This window comes from Durio zibethinus, chromosome 20 (assembly GCF_047325235.1).
Source record: "Durio zibethinus cultivar Kanyao isolate XHJ-2024 chromosome 20, ASM4732523v1, whole genome shotgun sequence".
Taxonomy (NCBI): Eukaryota; Viridiplantae; Streptophyta; class Magnoliopsida; order Malvales; family Malvaceae; genus Durio; species Durio zibethinus.
In genome coordinates, this window is record NC_143181.1 from 4,955,003 (window position 1) to 4,976,511 (window position 21,509).

The 21,509-nt window shown below is 31.0% G+C and overlaps 1 protein-coding gene and 1 pseudogene across 3 annotated transcripts; one reads left to right on the forward strand and one right to left on the reverse strand.

Moving 5' to 3' along the window:
• Nucleotides 1–730: 730 nt before the first annotated feature.
• LOC111315607 (histone acetyltransferase of the MYST family 1-like) lies at nt 731–7,897 on the reverse strand. Of its 3 annotated transcripts, XM_022917459.2 has the most exons (9): nt 7,329–7,897; nt 7,105–7,193; nt 6,942–7,004; nt 6,607–6,816; nt 3,654–3,722; nt 3,065–3,226; nt 2,576–2,669; nt 1,980–2,122; nt 731–1,220 (listed from the first exon to the last, which is right to left on the reverse strand). In XM_022917459.2, exons 1-9 carry the CDS (start codon nt 7,624–7,626, stop codon nt 1,017–1,019), a joined length of 1,332 nt encoding a protein of 443 aa, XP_022773194.1. In that variant the 5' UTR covers nt 7,627–7,897; the 3' UTR covers nt 731–1,016. The 3 variants fall into 3 exon arrangements, with proteins under 3 accessions (XP_022773194.1, XP_022773195.1, XP_022773197.1); XM_022917460.2 differs by lacking the exon at nt 3,654–3,722 and having other exon boundaries at nt 7,329–7,852; XM_022917462.2 differs by lacking the exons at nt 1,980–2,122; nt 2,576–2,669 and having other exon boundaries at nt 954–1,220; nt 7,329–7,760.
• LOC111315134 (glucan endo-1,3-beta-glucosidase pseudogene) lies at nt 7,699–21,023 on the forward strand (annotated as a pseudogene).
• The last annotated feature ends 486 nt before the right edge of the window (nt 21,024–21,509 follow it).

Genomic DNA, 21,509 nt, shown 5'->3' on the forward strand with positions numbered 1-21,509 from the left:
TAGCACAACAATAGCTTCAAAAAATAACAATGGGTTTACATGTTACACGGGCAATCAAAGCTGTATCCCTAGCTATAACCTACAACTAGATGAATAATTAAGGACATTGGCTGGCTGTTAGACTAAGGGGTACATTAGTTTCATGTCCTAAAAGCAAGGCATAAATCTGTGGTCATCAACTTGTTGTAATAACTTAGGATTGACGCCCGTGAAAGGTCTACAATTCAGAGTCCGGATATATAGTTTGCTAGGACTAGGATACCTAGCATCAACCCCTTTGATTATTGCCGGTGGATATCTAAGATTGCTTAAATCCAATGATATTTCTAGACAACAGAAAAGATATCTAATATGTAATGTTATACAAAGATTAGTTTTGCTTGTTTCAATTCACCACAAAGAGACTATTTCTTTCACATCCATTGTCAAATTAACCAACATGAAAAAGGGACAAGAAAGAAAAGATAGACAATATCAAAACTATTACTAAATGAATATAACACCTCCACCTCCACCTCCCAAAAAATAAATAGTATCAATACTATTAATAAGTAGAGGGAAGAATGGCACCCCTGGGACAATTAACAGCAGATGAAACATCCACGTCGGAAAATGTTTTCTGAGGATAAACAAAATGTAGGTAGAACATGATAAATGAATATAACACCACTCAGAAGCAAAGAGGGAAGAGATACGACTCAAAATTGCAGGCCGAGGAACAAATCTGATCTCGCACATAAGAGGGAAAGAGTCATTATATTGCATCTCATGGTATACATACATATACAGGTTAGCTTGTCACGACATGTCTCAGGTGATGGGTTATGGCAGTAAAGCACGTCACGATAGTACGAGCTCTTGATTTTTAGGTTTCTGATTTCTAACTTCGTATCCTAACACATCTATTTTATAAAAACACAAGAAGTTACTAATTCCTAGAAAACAGCAAGTAATTAAACAAACTCGTTGGCGTAACTCGAATCTGTTCTTTATACAAGCAGCATTAGCATTAGCAATCAACTTTGTTCTTTATATGGTGTCCAGATTAATTTGCTAACATCAACCTCGAGACCACCACGGCCAGCGGCTTTAAGATGACGATCCAAGACCTTGGGATCTGCACAGATAACATGCTGCCCTTTCCTGTACTGAATCAGTTCTAGACTTTGCAGAGTGGTCAATATATCCTCAGCCTTTATGGCTGTCATGTCACTGAGCTCCTGGAGAGAAATAGATTCATGTAGAAAATTAGTCATAACAATTCAGTGACCATAATGCAATGATCTTTGTACAACAAGCATTAACCAAAATTCTAAGAGATATTGCATAATAGATACAGCTAGCCGGCAAAAACTCACCAACAAACAAGAACAATCAATTTATCACAGGGGAGCATCAAACCTATCAATTCAGGCATGCTCTTTAACATCATTTTCATTTTTTTCTAATTTCCACATGGAAGAAAATCTAAACCACAAGTTTTATTTTACTATTTTAGGATGCTCATTTTTTTTATCTAGGTTATTGCCCCATCCATGCTCTGTTCACCGTTCTAAAGTGAACACAAGCAAGTTTACTCATGAGCTACTCAAGCTAGATTCAAAATATAATCGGATTCAATTTGTTGATTGCAGATTAAAGTCAAGTGGCTTGAGTAGTCAAGCAGACCAAGTTTGAATGTTTTATTTTTCATCTCTAAAATCTCACAAAACTATTTAAAGTTTTTCTTTATTATTATTTAGCATGTAATTAAGTCTTTCCAGTCAAACTTGAATTTAATTTGATGACAGTTGAGTTCGATTGAGTTGAACTTATTCATTTTACCATGTAGGCTTGACTCAATTCAACCACTCTCCCAAGCAAGCGCATAACCTCTCATAACAACAAAGCAGAGGGAACTGCAATAGAAAAAAGATGGAAAAGAAAAGAAAAGAAAACAACTGCCACTAGATTATTAATACAGCTTCAGGCAGTGATACCTTGATGGAAATATTTCCTTTATGCTTTTTCAAGATGTCTAAAAGAACCCTTGTCCAGTACCCTCTGTAGCTCAACAGCCCCAGATCAGAAAGTGGTCTTTCAGGTGTGCCAACTTTACCTTCTTTCTTCGAAAGTTCATATGCTAGCCCATAACAGAGACGAAATAAGCAATAAAATTCAACTAGTAAATAACCAATAGGATGGAATGCAAAAGGCAAAGGTAAGTATAGAAGCAATAAAGATCAATAGTTTGTTGCTATGAATATTAAGGAGTGAGTAACCTAGAGGGGAAGTTATAAGCGTCACTGATGCTAACAGGACAATTCTACTTAATAAATATGCAGCAGCACCTATTTCTAGTTAACTAACTTGAGAACAATTTCAGAGAACTAAATTGATGGTTATATTGTGAGACTAAATAAGAATGAAACATTCTCGTTTAATGCTGAAATCAATAATCATCATTTTGTACTCTCTCTCTCTCTCACTCACTCAGTCACACACACACACACATACAAAGAGCTCATATATTCTGATCCATTCATAAAATAAGGCAGAAAAAATCAAAAAATAAAATTGCAGGCAGGGAACTTACAAAAGGCAATTAAAAACTTTCCATAGCCTTTCCTCTGATATGGAGGGAGGGTGAGGATACATGCCAGATTATATGATTCTTCTGAATGCTTTTCCTACATGATCAGAGACAAAATGATAAAGAAGATATCATTCGTCTTGTGAAGCACAGTCTCAAACATAGAGGTCACGATGAAACGGCAAAGGAGAAAAGATTGGTAACATTGTAAGCACTAGTCTTCACATATAAAAACTACAGAAAACTTACCAGACATGCTATGGGTTGAATAAACAACTGAAAATCTCAAAATACACACAGATAAACAATAAATTCTACAAATTGAAAGCTTCTAATTTGAGGCTACAAAGGCAAGAAATGTTGTGTGCACAGCATGCCACTTTAACTAGTAAATTGCAATTACAAAATATTAAAATGGCCACAAACATATAAAGATTCATTATAACCCTGCACTGCATCAATTATAAGCAACAAAAATGCAATAGAAATTACCTTGGAAAAGTATCCAACCATATGGCAACCTCGATCATCACATTCACATAAAACATAAAACAGAAACAGGTCAACATCATAATAAAGGGTCTTGTGGTCAAGGAATAACTTCGCCAAATAACAAAGATTCTGCCCATAAACTTTGTTCTTTTTTCCATCAACCTGTTAAAAAATATTTTGATCAAAGGAACAAGAATGTCAGAAAAGATAATAGATCTGCAGCATTCTACAACATGATGTTATGTAGCAGGAAAATACAGTATGGGAGGTAGAATAAAAGAAAGAAAATGTTGACAAATATTTATACACTCGTAAGCCAAAGTTAAAAATAATTATCTCAAAGCAGACAATACTTTTTTCAGAGTATCTTTTAAGAAGATCTCATGATTATTTGATTCATATATAATTGAACAGTTGTGAAAATTGAATTTTGAAAAGTTACACTTCTTTTAAGTAAAACAATAGGGTAGGATTTAAGAAAACCAGACTCATACAAATTTACTTAATTAGCACCAATTAAGACCCTTTTCCTTTTCTTTTTTGAGTTTTTCACAAAAGTAGCAGTGGTAAAAGCTATTCCACAACATACCTCAAACATTGACAGCGTGCCACTTCGATATATTTCATCCCCAGGGGGGTGTTTCAGATCGCACTTTCTCTACAGATTAGTATTAAAACAAAGTGTTAATATTATTTCAGACCCATTTGTGTCTTAAGGTAGTTGGACATTGACAAAAACTATTTTTTCATTAAAAAAAAAAAGAAAAAACAAAAAATGATGTTTTTCAAGGGAGCTACATCCAACATCTGTACAACATTCCATCCTATCACTGACACAAGAAAGGAAGTAAATAACTCATAATATAAATGCAGGCATAAGTTTTCTAAATAAACAATTACACTGCAGGAAAAAGCAATTTAAGATATTACTTCAAGAAATCAAGAGAAAGATTATCGTTGCATATCTTGATCATAAAACACAATGGCCATTGTTAACCATTACAGCAACTAAAACACTGGAGAAACAAAAGAAGAAACAGTCCCAACACCATTACCATAAGCTTTTGCCATTTTCAAGCTTTAACAAAATGAAAATTATTGATAATCAATCATAAACAAGAACAAGACACTAAAGAGCTTTGTAAGGCAAATTACACATATCACACTTGTGGTTTGGTGGACATCACTAATTACCCAGCATTTGAAAAGCTATATTCAACCATTAGATCTGCTCAATCATTAAAGAGAGATAACAAAGATTTTATTTTAAAAAAAAAAGGGTAAATACAAAGAGCCAGCACATCAGTGTGCAAGTATTGTTTTTATCTTAATTAATTAGGTTAAGTGCAGGGATTTAAAATACGGTAGCAATCGCGTTTTTGGTCATGTTACGTTTATCGCGGTTGCAGAGATACGAAGACCTTTGCAGTCATTGCAGTTATTGTGGTTGTGAATTTTCTTTTTAATTTTACTCAACTTACTATAAAATGTAGTAATTTTAATTATTAATCATAATAACCTCTTATTTTATGATTTTTAAAATAGTTTATATCATGTCATGTCTTCTATCTATTTAAGAAAAAATATTTATAGTAAAATATTCACATTTAAAAAATTACTCATGACAATTAAAAAATAACAAAAGATAAATAAACATGTGAAAAATAGATAACCGTAGTAGATGATATATTTGATTCTTTAATTACCGTATACTCATCAAGATATTGCCAGACTATATTGTGCAAAAATCAGCTAACAAGTGGTTAAGCATCCATAATTTAAGCAAATGACATGATTTGATTTTGGCACACTCTCTATTAATGTTTCTTTTTGTTTATGTACTTTACGCATTATCTCTGTTCATGGGTAGTTTCAGGAAATTAAATAAATGTTTTAAGCATTAATTAGTTTAATTTACAATCTTCTTTTAACAGCTGGCTCACACTCTTATCGTATTTATCCTTTCAGCTTCTTGTTTAGACCTACTAGCTAGGTTTACCAAACCATCATCAGGCTCTTCCACACTAAACCCGACTCTGCTATCGTCATCCTTGGCCTAAGAAATATTCACAGAGCCTGGATCTTCATTATCCACATCATTTGGGCCCCATGTCACAGGCACCAAGCAGCTCCTGGACTCCTCAACCCATTCTTCCTCACTTTCATTGGATTCATTCTTACGTACTGATTTCCAAACTTGTTCACTGGGTTAGCAGGAGCATTACTAGTTATGGGCCTAGAATAAATCAAACTTGTTAGCCTGTCTCCACACAGAGGGCAATCCTCAACAGCAATAGCTTCCAAGTCTACTTCCTCTGCCTCTTGTCTAAATCCCACAGACCCACACCACATCTTCTCATCCCCTCACCCTGTATTCACTAATTTTTCTCTCCAGGCTTTCACCATCATCCCCATCTCTCAGCTCTCTTTTTTTCTGGTGTGTTATCTCTGCTCGTCTCCTTCAACCTCAAGTCTCACTCGCATCTCTTGTCTCTCGTTTCAAGTCCCAGCAGCTCTTGCCCCCTAGTAGCAGTGCACCATAGCCCAGTCTAATCCCAAACACATAGAATCACTGCAAATTTGGAAAATTTTCAACATAAAAAAAGGTAATTTGAGTGTTGAATTACTTGCTTACCTTAAACTGCATTTGCTTGATCTTAATTGAAGTTGAATTTGAGAGAATTGATGTCTCTAGAAGTCTAGGTTGTGTTTTTTTTTTTTGGCTGAATTTATGAATTGATGTCAGTTTTCTGGCTTGCTTTTTCTGTTTTAAGTTTTTAACACGAGTCAAATGAATTTTTTTTCCTTGAATTTTTGAATTAAAAACGGAGTAGCGGGCAATAGTGGACTGCTATTGCCTCTCTTCAACGTTACACCACATTTTGCAGCCACGATGGGCCACTACAGTTGGGATTCAAATTCTCTGTTTTTTCTTCAATAGCGGTGGCGGATGGTGGCGCTACCACGAAATAATGGCCACTATACTGCTATCCTACTGCTATTTAAATCCCAGGATTTAAGAGTGAAAAAGCAAAAGGAAATGCTAAAGCTCAACATAAGGTTCTACATCTACATAACTTCTGTAGTTCTAAAGGATGAATATAAGGATGATACATATAGCTCTAGAGGATAAATAGAAGGATGACTCTATCCTATATAAAAATTAAACAGAGTAACAACAAGACGAGAAGGATTACTTGTCAAACCAAGGTTGCTAAGTGACTTCCATCCAAAGCATACATGAAGAAAAACAATTAGTTAGGGGTCACTTGTCAAACCAAAGGTCACATGGTGATTTTAACCCAAAGCATACAGAAGAAAAGCAATTTGCCCTAAATGATAAGCAAAACTAATGTTCATGACAAATGAAACAAAGTTGCATTACAAAATTCGATAGCAGTCAAGGATACCATGGTTCACACTAGGTACTTACAAAGCTAGAAAGGAACCAGTACATAGAGGACAACTGAAATTCTACAAACTAATGCAACCCAAGTATTATAGGGAAAAAAAAATTATTGCCATATTAAGGAAAAGCTCACCATATGCCTTTGAAGTTGCTCTTTGCGCTTCATGAAGTTGAGGCAAAACTCACAAAAGTACAACTTCAATGATTCATTATATTCAGGTGGAAAGGGAGAGAAGTACCATGTTTCAATCTCATATCTTCCAAGTTCTATGGTCGCTATATTTTTCACCTTTGTGAATTCCTCATGTTCACGCAAGCTAGCAGCATCTAGCTCCTCGTGACCCTGTAGAAAAGAAAAGAACATACTATTACAGATAATAGAATTGCATGAAAGCAACAACATTTAGAAATTTCAAATAAGCCTCCAATTTTTACACATCACCAAGTGAAAGTTTTATGTTTACTTACTACTTCCACGTGTGTCTCATCAATCTTACGTTTCTGATGTCGCGTCATTTTTAAGCTTGTTACCTGAAACCTCATCAGGCAAAGTTCTTCTAATTAATACAACCTCAAAGATAAAAAGTGCGGAAATTGAAATGTGAGTACCTAGTTGGAAACCAATGTTTACCTTGTCTTCAACCTTTTCATCAACAACTGTTTCCACTGAATCAAGATCAAGCTGTTCAAGCTTCACCCATTCATCAAGCCTCCTATTAACTATCATTTCAATATTATTATTATAACAAAAAATATATCAATTTCCAACATTTATAACATAACAATTCTAAAATTTCATTGATATTATACGAAACCCTAAAAATGAAATTTAAATAGGGAGGCTAGAGATCTTACACTCGGTGTAATGAACGTAGTATTCGTAATCATCAGGCCCACCGAAGTGCATCTTGCGCCGTTCGATGACCTTGACGGGATGATACTTGCCGTCTCTCCAGCGGCACATCACGCGAGTACCCACTTCTAGAGGGAGCACACTCGACCTTCTCTTTTTCGTTGCCTCAGACTCCAGCGTCATCTCCGCTGGGGCTCCGTTTGCGGAGGCCAAACGCTTCTGATCGCCGTCGGCCGTTGCTGCGGCGTGAGACTGTGTTGTACCGTTTTCTGTAGTCGTCGGTGCGTCTATGGAACCCATCGGTGGTGTCGGTTTGAGAGGTTTCAGACATCCAAAATGGGCTCGAAAGGTTAGCCGTTACGATACTAAAAAATGGACGAAGATCAGTTTTTGGGCTTTAGCCCATACGCTTCTTCCTTAAGTGAATTAACAACTGCGCCTGTGGGTCTCTTCCGTAGGTCCCAGAAATTCTCCGGTTTATTATTTTTGGTGGTTTCTACTTTCTTTGAAGTTGATGTGGGAGAATGAGCCTGAGGTAGGAGGCGAATGAGAAATTAAGGTAGTGGCTAGTTTTGAAAAATAGAGTTATTTTTTGTTTTTATTTTTTTAGAAAATAAAAAATATAAGTGAAAATATATTTGATAATTCAAAATGAAAATAAATTTTTAAAAAATAAAAATAAAAATAAGTTGAAATATGAAAATAAAAAAAAAGATATTTTTAATTATGAAAACAAAAGATATTCATTTTTTTTTTTAATTTTTTGTAAGTTACTGTATTTAAACACTTTTAATGTTATTAATTAATTAATATATATTATACTTATAATTAAATACCATTAATAACAATATCATTAAATATTTTATTTATTTTATTTATTTTTGCATTTCTTGAAAACAATTTTTAGTTTTATTTTCCAAATAAATTATTAGAAAAAAATAGAAAATAAAAATTATTTTCTAAAAAATGAAAATAAAAAATAAAAACCAAAAACATTTTCTTAAACCAAATAGAGCCTAACTCTTTTCTAATTTTTGTTGTTCTTGATTACCAAATAAGCCTTTACTCTTTGGGAAAATCTTTAAAATGTATTTTTCATTCTCTTAATGATTTTAAAAATATTTTTTTTACATTCATTTAAAAATACTACTCACAAAAATCAAATTTCAATTTACAAAAAAAATCCTCCTTAACTATTGGACTAGTGTAAAAAGTATATAATTCTAAGAGTTAATTTTTTATATACTATTAGTGTAATTTTTAAATTTTATAAGCAAAATTAAAAAATTTATACATGTTTCATTTTTTAATTAATTTTTTATTTTTTAAATATATAGAAAATATATCATCTTACTACTACTAATCCCATTTTTAAAAGTGTAAAAACTTCACTATAATAGATAAAAAAAATATTTTATAATTGTACAAGCATAAGAAATTTATTTGTTTTTGTATTTTCAATTTTTTAAAAATAATTTTCCTATTTATAAGATATATTTTGCGAATATACAAAGCACAAGACTTTTCATTAGGAGTGTCATGCAATGGCTTCATGGTTTACCTTTTTTTTTTTTTTTTACTTTTTAAAAATACATGAAAAATAAAAAGATTTGGTGAGATTTTAGAGTACAAAGACTACGTTTCTTGCATAAGAAAAATAGTTTTTGTAGTTTTTTGTTGTAAAAAAAGTTTTTGAGAAAGTAAAAAGAGAAAATATGGTGAGATTTTGGTGCACAAAGATTATGTTTCTTACATTAGAAATGCAGTCTTTATAGTTTTTCTTTTTACAAAAAAAATTATTGGAAAAGTAAAAAGAGAAAATTTGATGAGATTTTGGTGCACAAAACTATGTTTCTTACATAAGAAATGTAGTTTTGTAATTTTTTGTTGTAAAAAAAAAATTCTTGGAAAAGTAAGAGAAGATTTGGTGAGGTTTGTTGACTTATTTTTTCCTTTATCACTTTTACTTCAGTGCACAAAGTTTACATCTTTTATATAAGAAAGTAGTCTTTGTAGTTTTTTATTGTGAAAAAGAAAAGTTCATAGAAAAGTAAAAGGAAAAGATTTGGTGAGATTTTGGTGCACAAAGACTACATTTTTTACATAAGAAAGGTAGATTTTGTAATTTTTAATTTTAAAAAAATTCTTTGGAAAGTAAAAAGAAAAGATTTAGCGAGATCATTGACTAACCTTTTTCCTTTATCACTTTTACATTTTTTAAGATTATTAATTAATATGTGAAGTGATAAAATAATTATTGGAAATGTAGGATGAAAAGAGTTGATGGAACTCAAAGAACCTCTATCTAAAAGTATAAATGTAGTCATTAATTAAAAAAAATTATCAAAAACTACATTTTTCAAATTAGAAATGTAATCTTTAGTCGATGTTTATAAAAATTTTTTTTATAAGGATCACGTTTCTAAAAGTATAAACGTAATCATTAATTAAAAGAACAAATATTGATTTGAGAATAGCTATTAAAAGAACAAACGTAGTATATGACTGTAATTTTATGTCTTTAAATTTTTTTTATTTTAAAAAGAACTACATTTTTTATATTGGAAATATAATCGATCAATTAAAATAATAACAAAATAATATAGCTATTTTCATATCAACAACAATTATAATGTTGACGTAATTTAAAAACAATATTTATTATACTTAACAATATAGTATTTACTAACAAAAATCACATTTATTAATTTAAGAACATAGTTGATAATCTATTAAAAAATACATTTTTTTTCAAAATATGATTGATAATAAATAAAAAAGTTAGATTTAAAAATTTGTTTTAACTACGTTTTTATATCAGAAACATAGTCTTTAAATTACAAAAAACACGTTTCTGACATAAAAAACATAATTTTTGAACACATTGCAAATACCACTTTTTTACTTAAAAATATTGTCATAACGTATATATTCGTAGACCTACCGTTAGACATAGGCTTTAGAAATCGTCACCAATTTTTTTGTTAAGATGTGATTGGTTACTTGATAAAATCTGTTTTATTTAAATAGGAGTCTTAAGATTAACTTAGGTATTTTTAAATAGTATATTTTAGTCCACGAAATCAAAATTTAGGTCTGAGAGTATGGTTATGCATAAGAAAGGTTATAATACCCTCACAACACTTATCCAAAAGATAATACCAGTATGATTTTAAGTTATCCAAACCTTAAAACATATTTAAAATTTACCAAATAATTTAATATTTGAAATTTTTCTTAAATTATTTCAATATGTTAGTAATAATTTAACAATATTTTTCACCTCAAAATATTCAATGAGACTATTTTTCATACTTTGAATAGGGCTCTGTCGTTGGATTCACTTAATTTTACTTCTAAAAATAAATATCTATAAATAGGGTTTATAGTAAAAAGATATCATTTAATCTATTAATAAAACTTTTTGTTAAGAATTATCCTTCAATTTATTGGTAGGATTTTTATGCAAAATAAATCAAGAAATCTTTTATTTATTTTTTTTATTTAAAATTTTAAAAATTATAAGGCTCTCCAATATATTGATAAAACTTTTATTTTTGAAAAGCATTGGCCCTCAAATCCGTTGGTAATGCTTTTTATTTTTATATTATTTTTATTAAAATAAATAAAATTGTAGGACTTTTAAATATATTGATAAAATCTTATTTTTTTTAAAATGACCTTCTAATTTGTTAGTAAGGCTTTTAAGTATATTTTTTATAAAAAATATATATTTTTATTTTTTAAATAATAGATTCATAAATAAACAAATAAATAGTGAAATAAAATAAAAAATGAAAGAAAATGAAAATAATAAAGATAAAAGGGAAAATAATAAAAAATAAAAGAAAAATACTTAAAGTCGGCTCAGAAGGTGATTGGGGCAAGCGGTTCTGCTTCAGGTATAAAAAGAGGCTGTTTCGACGCAACTCAAGGGCGCAACTCAAAACTTACTCTACTTAGGTGAACCATGGGTCGTCAGGTAATGCGGTTCGGTTCGGGTTGGATCGGGTCGTGACAAAACACATGGATCAATATAAAAAACCCCAAAGTTATTTTTTACCCAAAATTTCTTTGCATACTCTCTTTCTAGTTCTTAAGCCTCTCATTTTAAATACTTTTTCGATGCCAGGATCTGCAAAAAACCCATTAAAAAATTCTTTACCTACCATGAACTTCAATTGGATACTGGGTTGCTCATCGAAAATTGGATATTTCATCGAAAATCCACAAAAAAATTCATGATTTAACCAAACAAATCATACAAAACCTAGAAAAACTCAAATTTTCCCAGAATTTCCCATAATCTTCCCAAAACCCAAAAATTCCATTATTCTCCTAACCAGTCTAAAATCTTCTTTTTCATTAATTCCAAAAACAAAAAGACATCACTCAAAATAAATCCAACATCTCTCTAACCTTATTTTACTAAAAACAAAATTTTTTCTCTGCATGTGAACCTTGCGCTTGATTTATACCCTTTTGTAGTAGAAAAATTAAAAGAATTAACAGATTTAATTAGGGCTTAAATCCTTGGATTCTGATTCAATCATGGTCCTTCAATTTGGTTTCCTATCTTATGTCAATAAATCCCAAACCTTTTCTGCTTATTGATGCAAAAGATTCTTGTAAACTTAATTCGATTTTTTTTCCTTTTTTTTGTTACAGAATCAGATAAACAAAAATGAAATAACAACATAAAAAATATAAAAATGTTATTTGGTTAACCAGTATGGGGCCTAAAGCTCGATCCATAAAAACTATTCACTGGGCCTCTAAGGCCTAACAATCTCGATGGAATTCTCAATCAAGAAAAAGTTGTATATCCTGGACAAAAACGGATGTCTATAAACATGATTTAAAAACTAATAAAGATCGCTTTTTTTTTTAAATTTCAAAACGTAGTCTTTGAAATAAAGATCATGTTTCTTATATAAAAATGTGGTCTTTATTAATATCATTGATGACATCTAGTTCATAAAAGTGAGATGTTGACTTGATAGATGTTTAGTTTAAATATGAGATGTAGAGCCCAATATTTTCGGTTGTATTTTTTTCTTCAAAGTAAAACTTTCTTTGTAAGCTTTTAACTACTTTAAAAGTTATGACATGAGAGTAGAGTCAGTAGGTTCATAATGTCAGAATCATTGTAAAAAAAATATTAAAAATATTAAAAGGTAATCACAAGACAATGATGCTTTTTTTTTTTTCAAAAAAATTACAAAATAAGTATTAAGATAAAATTATTTATAAATTAATGCTATGATAAACTAAATTAATTAATTTTTTTTAATTTTTTAAATTAATAAAAAATATAATTACTTTTTTATCTTAATGTTTAATTAGATATAAAATTATGATATGGATAAAAAATATTATATGTACATTTAATAAAATATATATGAAGTTATCTTACAATATTCATCCATCCATATAATAAATTTTGTAAGTTTTCTTTGTTTAATAAACTTTATTTAAGGGAAATGTTAAATATAAGCTTTTGTTTTCTTTGTTTTTTTTTTTTTTTTGGTTATTATCTGTATTTTTTCATATTTATTAATAAATATAAGCTTTAAAATTTTTTATTTATATATATGTTGTGTCAATTGATTATATATATTTTTGCTAAAATTTATATTACAGTGATTAAGACAATTTTAACTTATCTTTTTTTCAATTTTGCATGCAAATAATTTATTTTATTAATTATATTATATCATAATTATAGACATCCTAATTAGTTTGAGCTCAAACCCATTGGGCCTGATCCAACAGGGTCTAGACCTAAGCCCAAATTAATTGAGCCTAGCTCAATAGGGCCCAGATTATTTGGCCCAATTGGCCATTCTTTTTTTTTTGTTCCATTTTTTATATTTCTATTTTTTGGTTTTATTCGGGTTGATTATTTATTTGTTCTTACCTTCAATTTTTTTATTATTTATCTATATTTTATTTTATTTATGGACTTATCATTAGTTTTTTTAGGAGATAACAGATTGAATTTAGTACAAATTTTACTGTGAATGGCATTGGTAGAGTTCTAGTTGGGTTTAATTTCTAAATGGATAAATGTCAACAAAGAAATCGAAATTAAGGAGAAATTTTTCTGATTGTTCCTATAAATTCAACCCTGAATCAAGTTGAAATGGGGGAGAAACACAAAGAGGAAAAATCAGAAATAGAAGCCAATCACAGAAGAAATACAAAAACACAACAAGTAGAGAAAAAAAATTTTTGGAGCTTTTTTTTAAAACAAAAAATTTTTTTCTAGAAATTTTTTGAAAAATTTTTAGATTTTGACAAAATTTTCTAACGCAAATTGAATTTTTCGATAAGTTTTCCAGTGTTGATTGAACTTTTCAGCGTGTTACCCAGAATCCGACATAGATTCCAACATCGATTGAATTTTTTGACGAACTTCCGACGAACCAACCCAAATTTTGATGAATTTTTTCAGATTTCGGTGAAGATTCAACTGGAGTTTTTTGACTTTTAGAGAGAGGGAGAGAAAAGAAGGAGGAAGAAAGAGAGGGGAAAAAAGGGATCTGAAGCAGAAAAAAAGAATTTGGCATTTTATAAGGCCTTGAAACAATGTCGTTTTGGAGTTAAGTGCTTTCTAGGATCCGCACGTTTTCATACGGACGACCCGACCCGAGCACTAACTCAAGTTTCAACTCGTTCTCCAAGCCTTGCTGCTGAGTCGAGTCGCGCTAGCCAAGCTACACCTACAAGCCGTTTTCGTGCTTTAAGCCGAGCTAATTCCAGCTGAGCCGAGCGGCGTAAATTTTTTATTTATTTATTTATTTATTATTATTATTATTTCTATTTAGTTATTTATTAATTAAATTGAAAATATTTATTTATTTAAGTATTCTTTAATTTTTTTAAATGATTTTTTTCCTAAAATAAAAAATATATATTTTTGAGGAAAAGTTGAAAGTATCAATTTTCTTTGAAAATCAAATTTTAAAAAAAATTTTAAAATATTTTTCTTGAAAATAAAATTTTAAAAACATATATTTTTGAGGAAAAATTAAAAGTATCAATTTTCTTTGAAATTAAAATTTTTTTTAAAAAAAGATAAAGTTGTAAAAAGTAAAAAATATTAATGTATTTAAAAGCACTCCACATTGCATTCGTGTGATTGTCGAATATTATCACTTGGCGTAGAGTCACGATTGTGCGTGAATGCAACCTATGTAGGTCGTATGACAACACTTGTTCGAGTAGATACGAGCAAATAAACAATGAGATCGAGACCAAAACCCTAAAGACACATATGAGACCTAAATGCGTGGGCCAGATCTAGGTTGCAAAGAGCAAGTCCTAGGGTGAGCAACCTAGTGTTAAGTATGAAAATCACTCGATGAAAGGTTTTAAAATGTCTCAAAAGCATGGTGTGGGCAATCGAGCGAAGAAAAACTAGAACAACCTAGAAGTAAGTTAGGCACGTAAGTATAGAATGTTCTAGAAAGGCCAAACATGGGCACTGTAGGAAAAATTGTAACGCCTAGGCGGAGAAGATTTTGGAATGCCCTAGCAATGGGCATTGTAACACCCTAGCACAAAATATTCTGAAAGCCTTTAGGTACGAGCACAAGATTCTGGAAAGCCCTAACAATGAACACTATAACACCAAAGCGGAGAAGGTTCTAAAAGCCTTTAGGCATGAGCACTCAACATTTAACAGAATGGACTAAAGGTCTAGTGCTCAACAAGGGGTTTAGAACCAACAGGTTTCTAAAAATATCTTAATTGACCTAACATGAGTCTAAAAGCCTTGAAACAATCTAGAAGGCTTATATTAGCCACACACTTAGATCTTTAATGACTACATGTATCATAAGGGCTTAAATATAAATTAGGATGTACTCTCCACATTTATATATAAAAAAAGAAAGAACACATAGACATAAAAACAAAAAAGAAAAGAAGATAAATAAGAAAAAAAATTAGATAAAGTTATATGTGCAATTGTACATTTATCAAGTAAATAATACTCTTGTTTTAAACTATTTACTTCCTAACTTTTTTTTCAAACTCTTACTAAGCTAGTAGAGTGTATAGCACAAATGCTAGGCACATTATTTGAGCCACCTTTAAAGATATCAAAAGGGGAACGTTCACAAAGAGATTTACGTGCTTAAGAGAAGAAATCGACACCAATATCCTGAAAAAGTTTGAGTCATTGCACTAAGACTAGAAACCTTATAAATTAAGCGACAAGTCCTCTTCTTTCAATGTCACAACCTCTGTCTACACCCTTACCATCATCTTTTTTTATTGGTGTCATAGAGCTCTGGTTATCACTGACAACAACCAAAAAAACCACCACCACCTCTTTTTTCGCATTCCATAAAGGTCGAACCCTTGCCCTAACCTTATCTTATCTCCACTGTTTAAAAACACAAAATTGTAACTTTAAAAATCAAATTCCACTATCAATCTTTTTAAAGAGAAATAAAAGAAAAAAAAAAGCCATAAAAAGGAAATAAAGAAGATAAACTCTCCTTTAGGGTTAGGATTTTTAGTTTTTTTCTAGTTTTAGATAAATTTTTAAGTGTTTTTTATTTTCTTTTGGGTCGTTTCAATTTTTTTTTTAACTTCGAACAAAAAGAAAGAGAATGACCAATCAAGGAAGAAAATAAAACAAAAAAAAAAGAAAGAGACAGAGAAAGATTCACACTTTTTACAGGTAGAAAGCATAATTCCTTTGAAGAGTATTATTTACTTTTTATTTTATTTTTTATTTTTAAGTGGGACTATATATAAAATGCAATGATGTAATATATTATTAGAAGTTTTCTGGACTAACAATTTTGCTTTTTTTTTTTAATTTTTGTAAGTAAAATTATTTAAATATCTTTTTTTATTTTTTATTTTTTATATTTAAATTCGGTAAGTTATAAAATTTTACAAAAATCCATTTCTATAAAGAGAAGGATTAAAATTAAAAAAAAAACTACAAAAAGAGATTTTACTAAAAAATGTTATTAATTAGTATAATAAAAAAATTATTATTAGAAAAAAAATATAAATTTTAAAATTAATAAAAAATTAATTTTACTATTCTAATTTTAAATAAATAATAAAATCTTATTAGATTCTAATTAAATATTTTATTTCTTAATGTTACGAAAGGTGATGAAAGAACTATAAGGCCTTATTAATATATAAAAGCTGAAATTTTTTGAAACTGTACGAGTAATATTATTTAATATTATCAATTTTATCAAAATTTAATATGCTAACTGAAAAAACCCATTGTGATGAGTAAATTGAGAAACTTTTTCAAAAAATTCAATTTAGTTAGAACTATTATAAAATTTTAATAATTTATACAAAAAATTACTTTTATCAAATTTATAAAAATTTTATTTATTATTTTATCCTTAAATTAATTTGTGTCTCATAAAATTTTATTTTTTAGATTAAAATAGTAAAATTAACTTTTTTATTAATTTTAAAATTTATAATTTTTTTTTAATAATAATTTTTTCATTACACTAATTCATAAAATTTTTAACAAAATTATCTTTTTGTAATTTTTTTTAAAATTTTAGTCTCTAAATGGATTTGGATTTTCATAAAGTCATAAAACTTTTCAAATATGAATATCTAAAAATTTGTGATAATGATAATTAAGTAATTTTACTTATAAAAAATTTTAAAAAATGATAAGTTGTGAAAAGCAAAAAATGGTAATGCAGTTAGAAGTACTCTACATTGTTTTCATATGATAGTCAATTATTACCACTTGGCATAGTATCACAATCATGCACAAGTCAAAGCCCAAGTGGATCATATGACAGCACTTGTTCTAGTATATCTGCGAGCAAAGTAACAACGAAATCAAGATCAAAGCCCTTATGACACATATGAAACCTAAATACCTAGGCTAGATCTAGGTTGGAGAGAGCAAGTCATAGGGTGAGCAATCTAGTGTTAAGAACGTGAGTCACTCGATGAAAGGTTTTAAAATGCTCCAAAAGCATGGTCCAGGCGATCAGGTGAAAAAAGGTTTAGAATAGTCTAGAGACAAATTAGGTGCACAGGCACAAAATGTTTAGAAGAGGTCGGACACGGGCATTATAGCAAGCGTTGTAGTGCCAAGACGGGGAAGATTTTGGAATGCCCCAACAACAGGCATTGTAGCACCCAAGCAAAAAAGGTTCTGAAAGCCTCTAGGTACGAATGTCACGGGTTGAGACTTAAACTCTGAACCCGCGCGGCTCCAGGACCCAAGCATTCACCTTTTCGGCATCCCGAATCAGTCCGCTCTGGCCCCCCTGGCCTCACGATTTGTCTTACAAAAGGTGCCTCACAAGGCGGAGGTGGTGTGAACCTTTATATACCCTAGTGACCCTCCTATTATGTTTGATGTGAGATTCAGGACTCTTCCTTAGGTCCGTGACATTTTCCCGCACCTAATCTCGTGACGCCCTCGTCACGGAGGCTGACCACCCTACCTGCCTCCCTTGAGGTGCTTGGCGTAGATCGAACGGTTTAGGGTTGGCTTTGATACCACTTGTCACAGGTCGAGACTTAAGCTCCGAACCCGTGCGACTCCGGGACCTGGGCATTCACCCTTCCAACGTCCCGAATCAGCCTGACCGTCATGGTTTATACCTTTGTGAAGTATTGTCCGCTCTGGCCCCTCTGACCTCACGGTTTTATCCTACAAAAGATGTCTTATAAGGCGGAGGTGGTGTGAACCTTTATATACTTCAGTGACCCTCTTATTATGTTCGATGTGAGATTCTGGACTCTTCCTTAAATCCGTGACATAAGCACTCAGCACTTAACGAAATGAATTGGGCCCTTCCGAGCCTAGTGCTCAACAGAGAGTCTAGAACCAACAAATTTTTTAAAAGACCTTAAATGACCTAACATCAATCTAAGAGCCTTGAAACAATTTAGAAGGCTTGTAATAGCCGCACATTTAGAGCTTTAGTGTGATAGGCGGATCCTTTCAAGAGCCTAGCTATGGCCCCAAAAATTTTAAATTTTTTTATACATGTTATTTTTATAATAAATTTAAATTTATTTATAAAAAAAATTAGTTTGGCCCCTCGAATTTAAATTTATTGTATTGATATATATAAATATATATATATATATTTTTTATATATTGTACTTACTGTCTTGAGTATGAAAGTTCGAATCATCCTGCTCTTTTGAAATTTGTGTGATGGCGGTTATGTCTAATTTCAACCACCTGCACATGACAATATCTACTATGGTTTTTTTTCTTTTTTCAGTTCTATTTAATATTCATGGTCAAATCATCTATGCCCCCATTATATCTGATTAGGCTTGCCTGCTTTTGGCTCGACTCAAGTGGATAAAATTTTTTAAGTTTGGATTTAGCTTGTGAAAATATTTTATCATTAAATAGTAATTTTTATTTTAATAATAAATTTAAATTAAACGTGTTTAAATGAACTTTAATTAGTGTGTTGGATCGGATTTTGAACAAGATTTTAGACAATCACATTCGGTTCTGTTCATGAACACTTCTATCCTCATCTAACAAAACTAAACTATTACCTTTTCTCAATTTGCAAATTCTTGTAATTTATCTTTCAACGTGGTAGGAGAAACCATTGTTTCATTGAGAGTTACAGACTCACAAAATAACCAAGGTTAGGAAAGCAAGGCATATTTCCTCTACGAGTTGCATTTACAGAACAGGGTTGGAAGCGGGTTCATTTCTATTTGTGACCATTTTGATGAAATAAATTACCGAGTGGGATGCCAGTTCATCTCTTTTTGTTCAATTAATTTGTACAATGAAAGCCAGTTCACCTTCTCATATTAGAAAATGAAAAAAATGATCCATGCATCATATATAGGAAGTACATTCATAAATGTTTCAAGTAATATCATGACTTTTATCATTGTGCCCAAAAATGGAGAATCCATTGGATATATAAACCTGGCTATGTGCACATGGAAAGAGCACATGTTAATTAAACATCCCTTTGTCAAAAGACTAGAAAAATTGTTCCAAGCTTCCCTGGCTTTGAATTTGTAAAGCAAGAAATATAGGGAATATGGGTTCAAAATTTGCTCAGTTGTTTGTGTCAGTATTGATGCTATATATTAAGTCAATTGCTTTCTTTAGCTGGTAAAAACTTTTCTCTTTATATTATATTATTATTATTATTATTATTATATATGATAATTTATATATTTGTGTTGTATTTATTTCACATCAAATATGTATAAAATATAAAAATTATTGTATCATAATTTATATTGACATATCGAACATAAAATATATTTTTTTTTATTTTTTTAAAATTATATATTATTTTTATTTAATTTTTAAATCGTATCATTTTCATATATATATATATATATTTTATTATTTTCGTGTTGTATCACGCATCACATTAAAAATAACCGGATCTCAATATGGCATAAAACATGCAGCAAAAGCATACACAAAATTAGACTCTATTTTCAATTTTTATTCTTCATTCCATTTTATCTTTTACTTTGCATCACTATCATTTGATCCTAAAGTTATAACTAATATGCTATAATGTAACAGATGCCCGCAATGTTAGTGTTTGCTAAGGTCTAAATGGAAATAATCTTCCATCTCCATATGATGTAATTAACCTTTACAAAAGAAGTCAAATTGACAATGTCAGGATCTATCAGCCTTACCCTGAAAGTGCTTGAAGCTTTAAAGGGATTAGGGCTATCCGTCAAGATTGGTCCAAAACATGAGGACATAGCGAGCTTTGCAGTGAATCAAGATGCAGCCAATGCATGGGTTAACACAAACATCGTCCCTTACAAGAATGATGTTCCTTTCAAATGTATCACCATAGGTAACGAAATCATTCCAGGACCACAGGATTCAAATGTTCCTGCTACCATGAACAACATACGAAATGCAGTTGCCTTAATCGGGCTAACCGGGGTTAAGATCACAACTGTACTTCCTACAACTGCACTGGGAGCCTTCTATCCTCCTTCGGCTGGTGCTTTTGGAAGTGATATAACAGCGACCATGACCAGTATTGCTCCCACTCTGGCTCAACAGGATGCACCCCTTATGATCAATGTGTAGTTTACCCTTACTTTGCCTACTCCTCAACCCTACTCATATTTCCGCTGAACATGCGTTGTTCATTTCCACTACATCAGGGGTGATCGATGGAATCTTGAAATATTATAACCTCGTTGATGCCATGTTCGATGCTTTCAATGCTGCCCTGGAAAAGGTCAACTTTGGTAATGTAAAGCTTATTGTAGCCGAGACTGGATGGCCAACTGTAGGAAATGCACCTTACAAGAGTGTGTCAAGTGCCCAAACTTATAACAAGAACCTTTTGAATCATGTTATGCAGAATGGGACTCCAAGAAGACCTGACTGTATCATGCCGACATTTTTCTTTGAAGTGTTCAATGAAAACTTGAAGAAATATGCAGTTGAGCTGAACTTCGGATTCTTCTTCCCCAATATGCAACCTGTCTATCCCCTTGGGTGTTTGAATGTTGTTGTTGCCTCTTTAGTCTTTTGCCAGAGAAGTTCATGTAGTTTTCCCTTAAGATAAACTGGATGGTTAGTTTAAACAATACGCTATCTTTTGTGATGCAATAGTGGAAGTCTTTCTTTCTTTTTTTTTTTTTTTTTGTGAACTTCATTTATGGATTATCATTGTATCCAACAAATTTTCTTAATTTTCTTACTTTAAATTTGAATTGTGTACTATTTTTCTCAATTTGAAAAAATTGAGTTGGCCTCGCAGGCCCATACTCGATACTTCCATGGTATGCTTAAAAACTAGTCAGCATAATGAATCTGAAGCTTAATTTAGATAGTTCACTCACCCCTTAAGAGTTGGATTCCCACAAAGTTTTATCTTCAACACTTGCATTCCACTTCCCCTTGGACTCAGGCCCTTTTGTACCAAAAAAAAACCGAATAGATGGCATATTGCTAGAAAGACCCGGATAAAAGCAGGAAAAAGGCGGTCTGTAACGAGAACTTTTTGTATTTATCCATATAAATCATGTCTCAGGATTAAATGGGTTTCCAAATTAAGAGGACACGCCAAATATTCAATGCATACTTTTTTGAAATGTCTAACTCAAAACCCAGCGGCTTTTTAAGGATATGGGTTCTTCAAGTCAACCACGCAGCCCGAACATCAATTTTATTC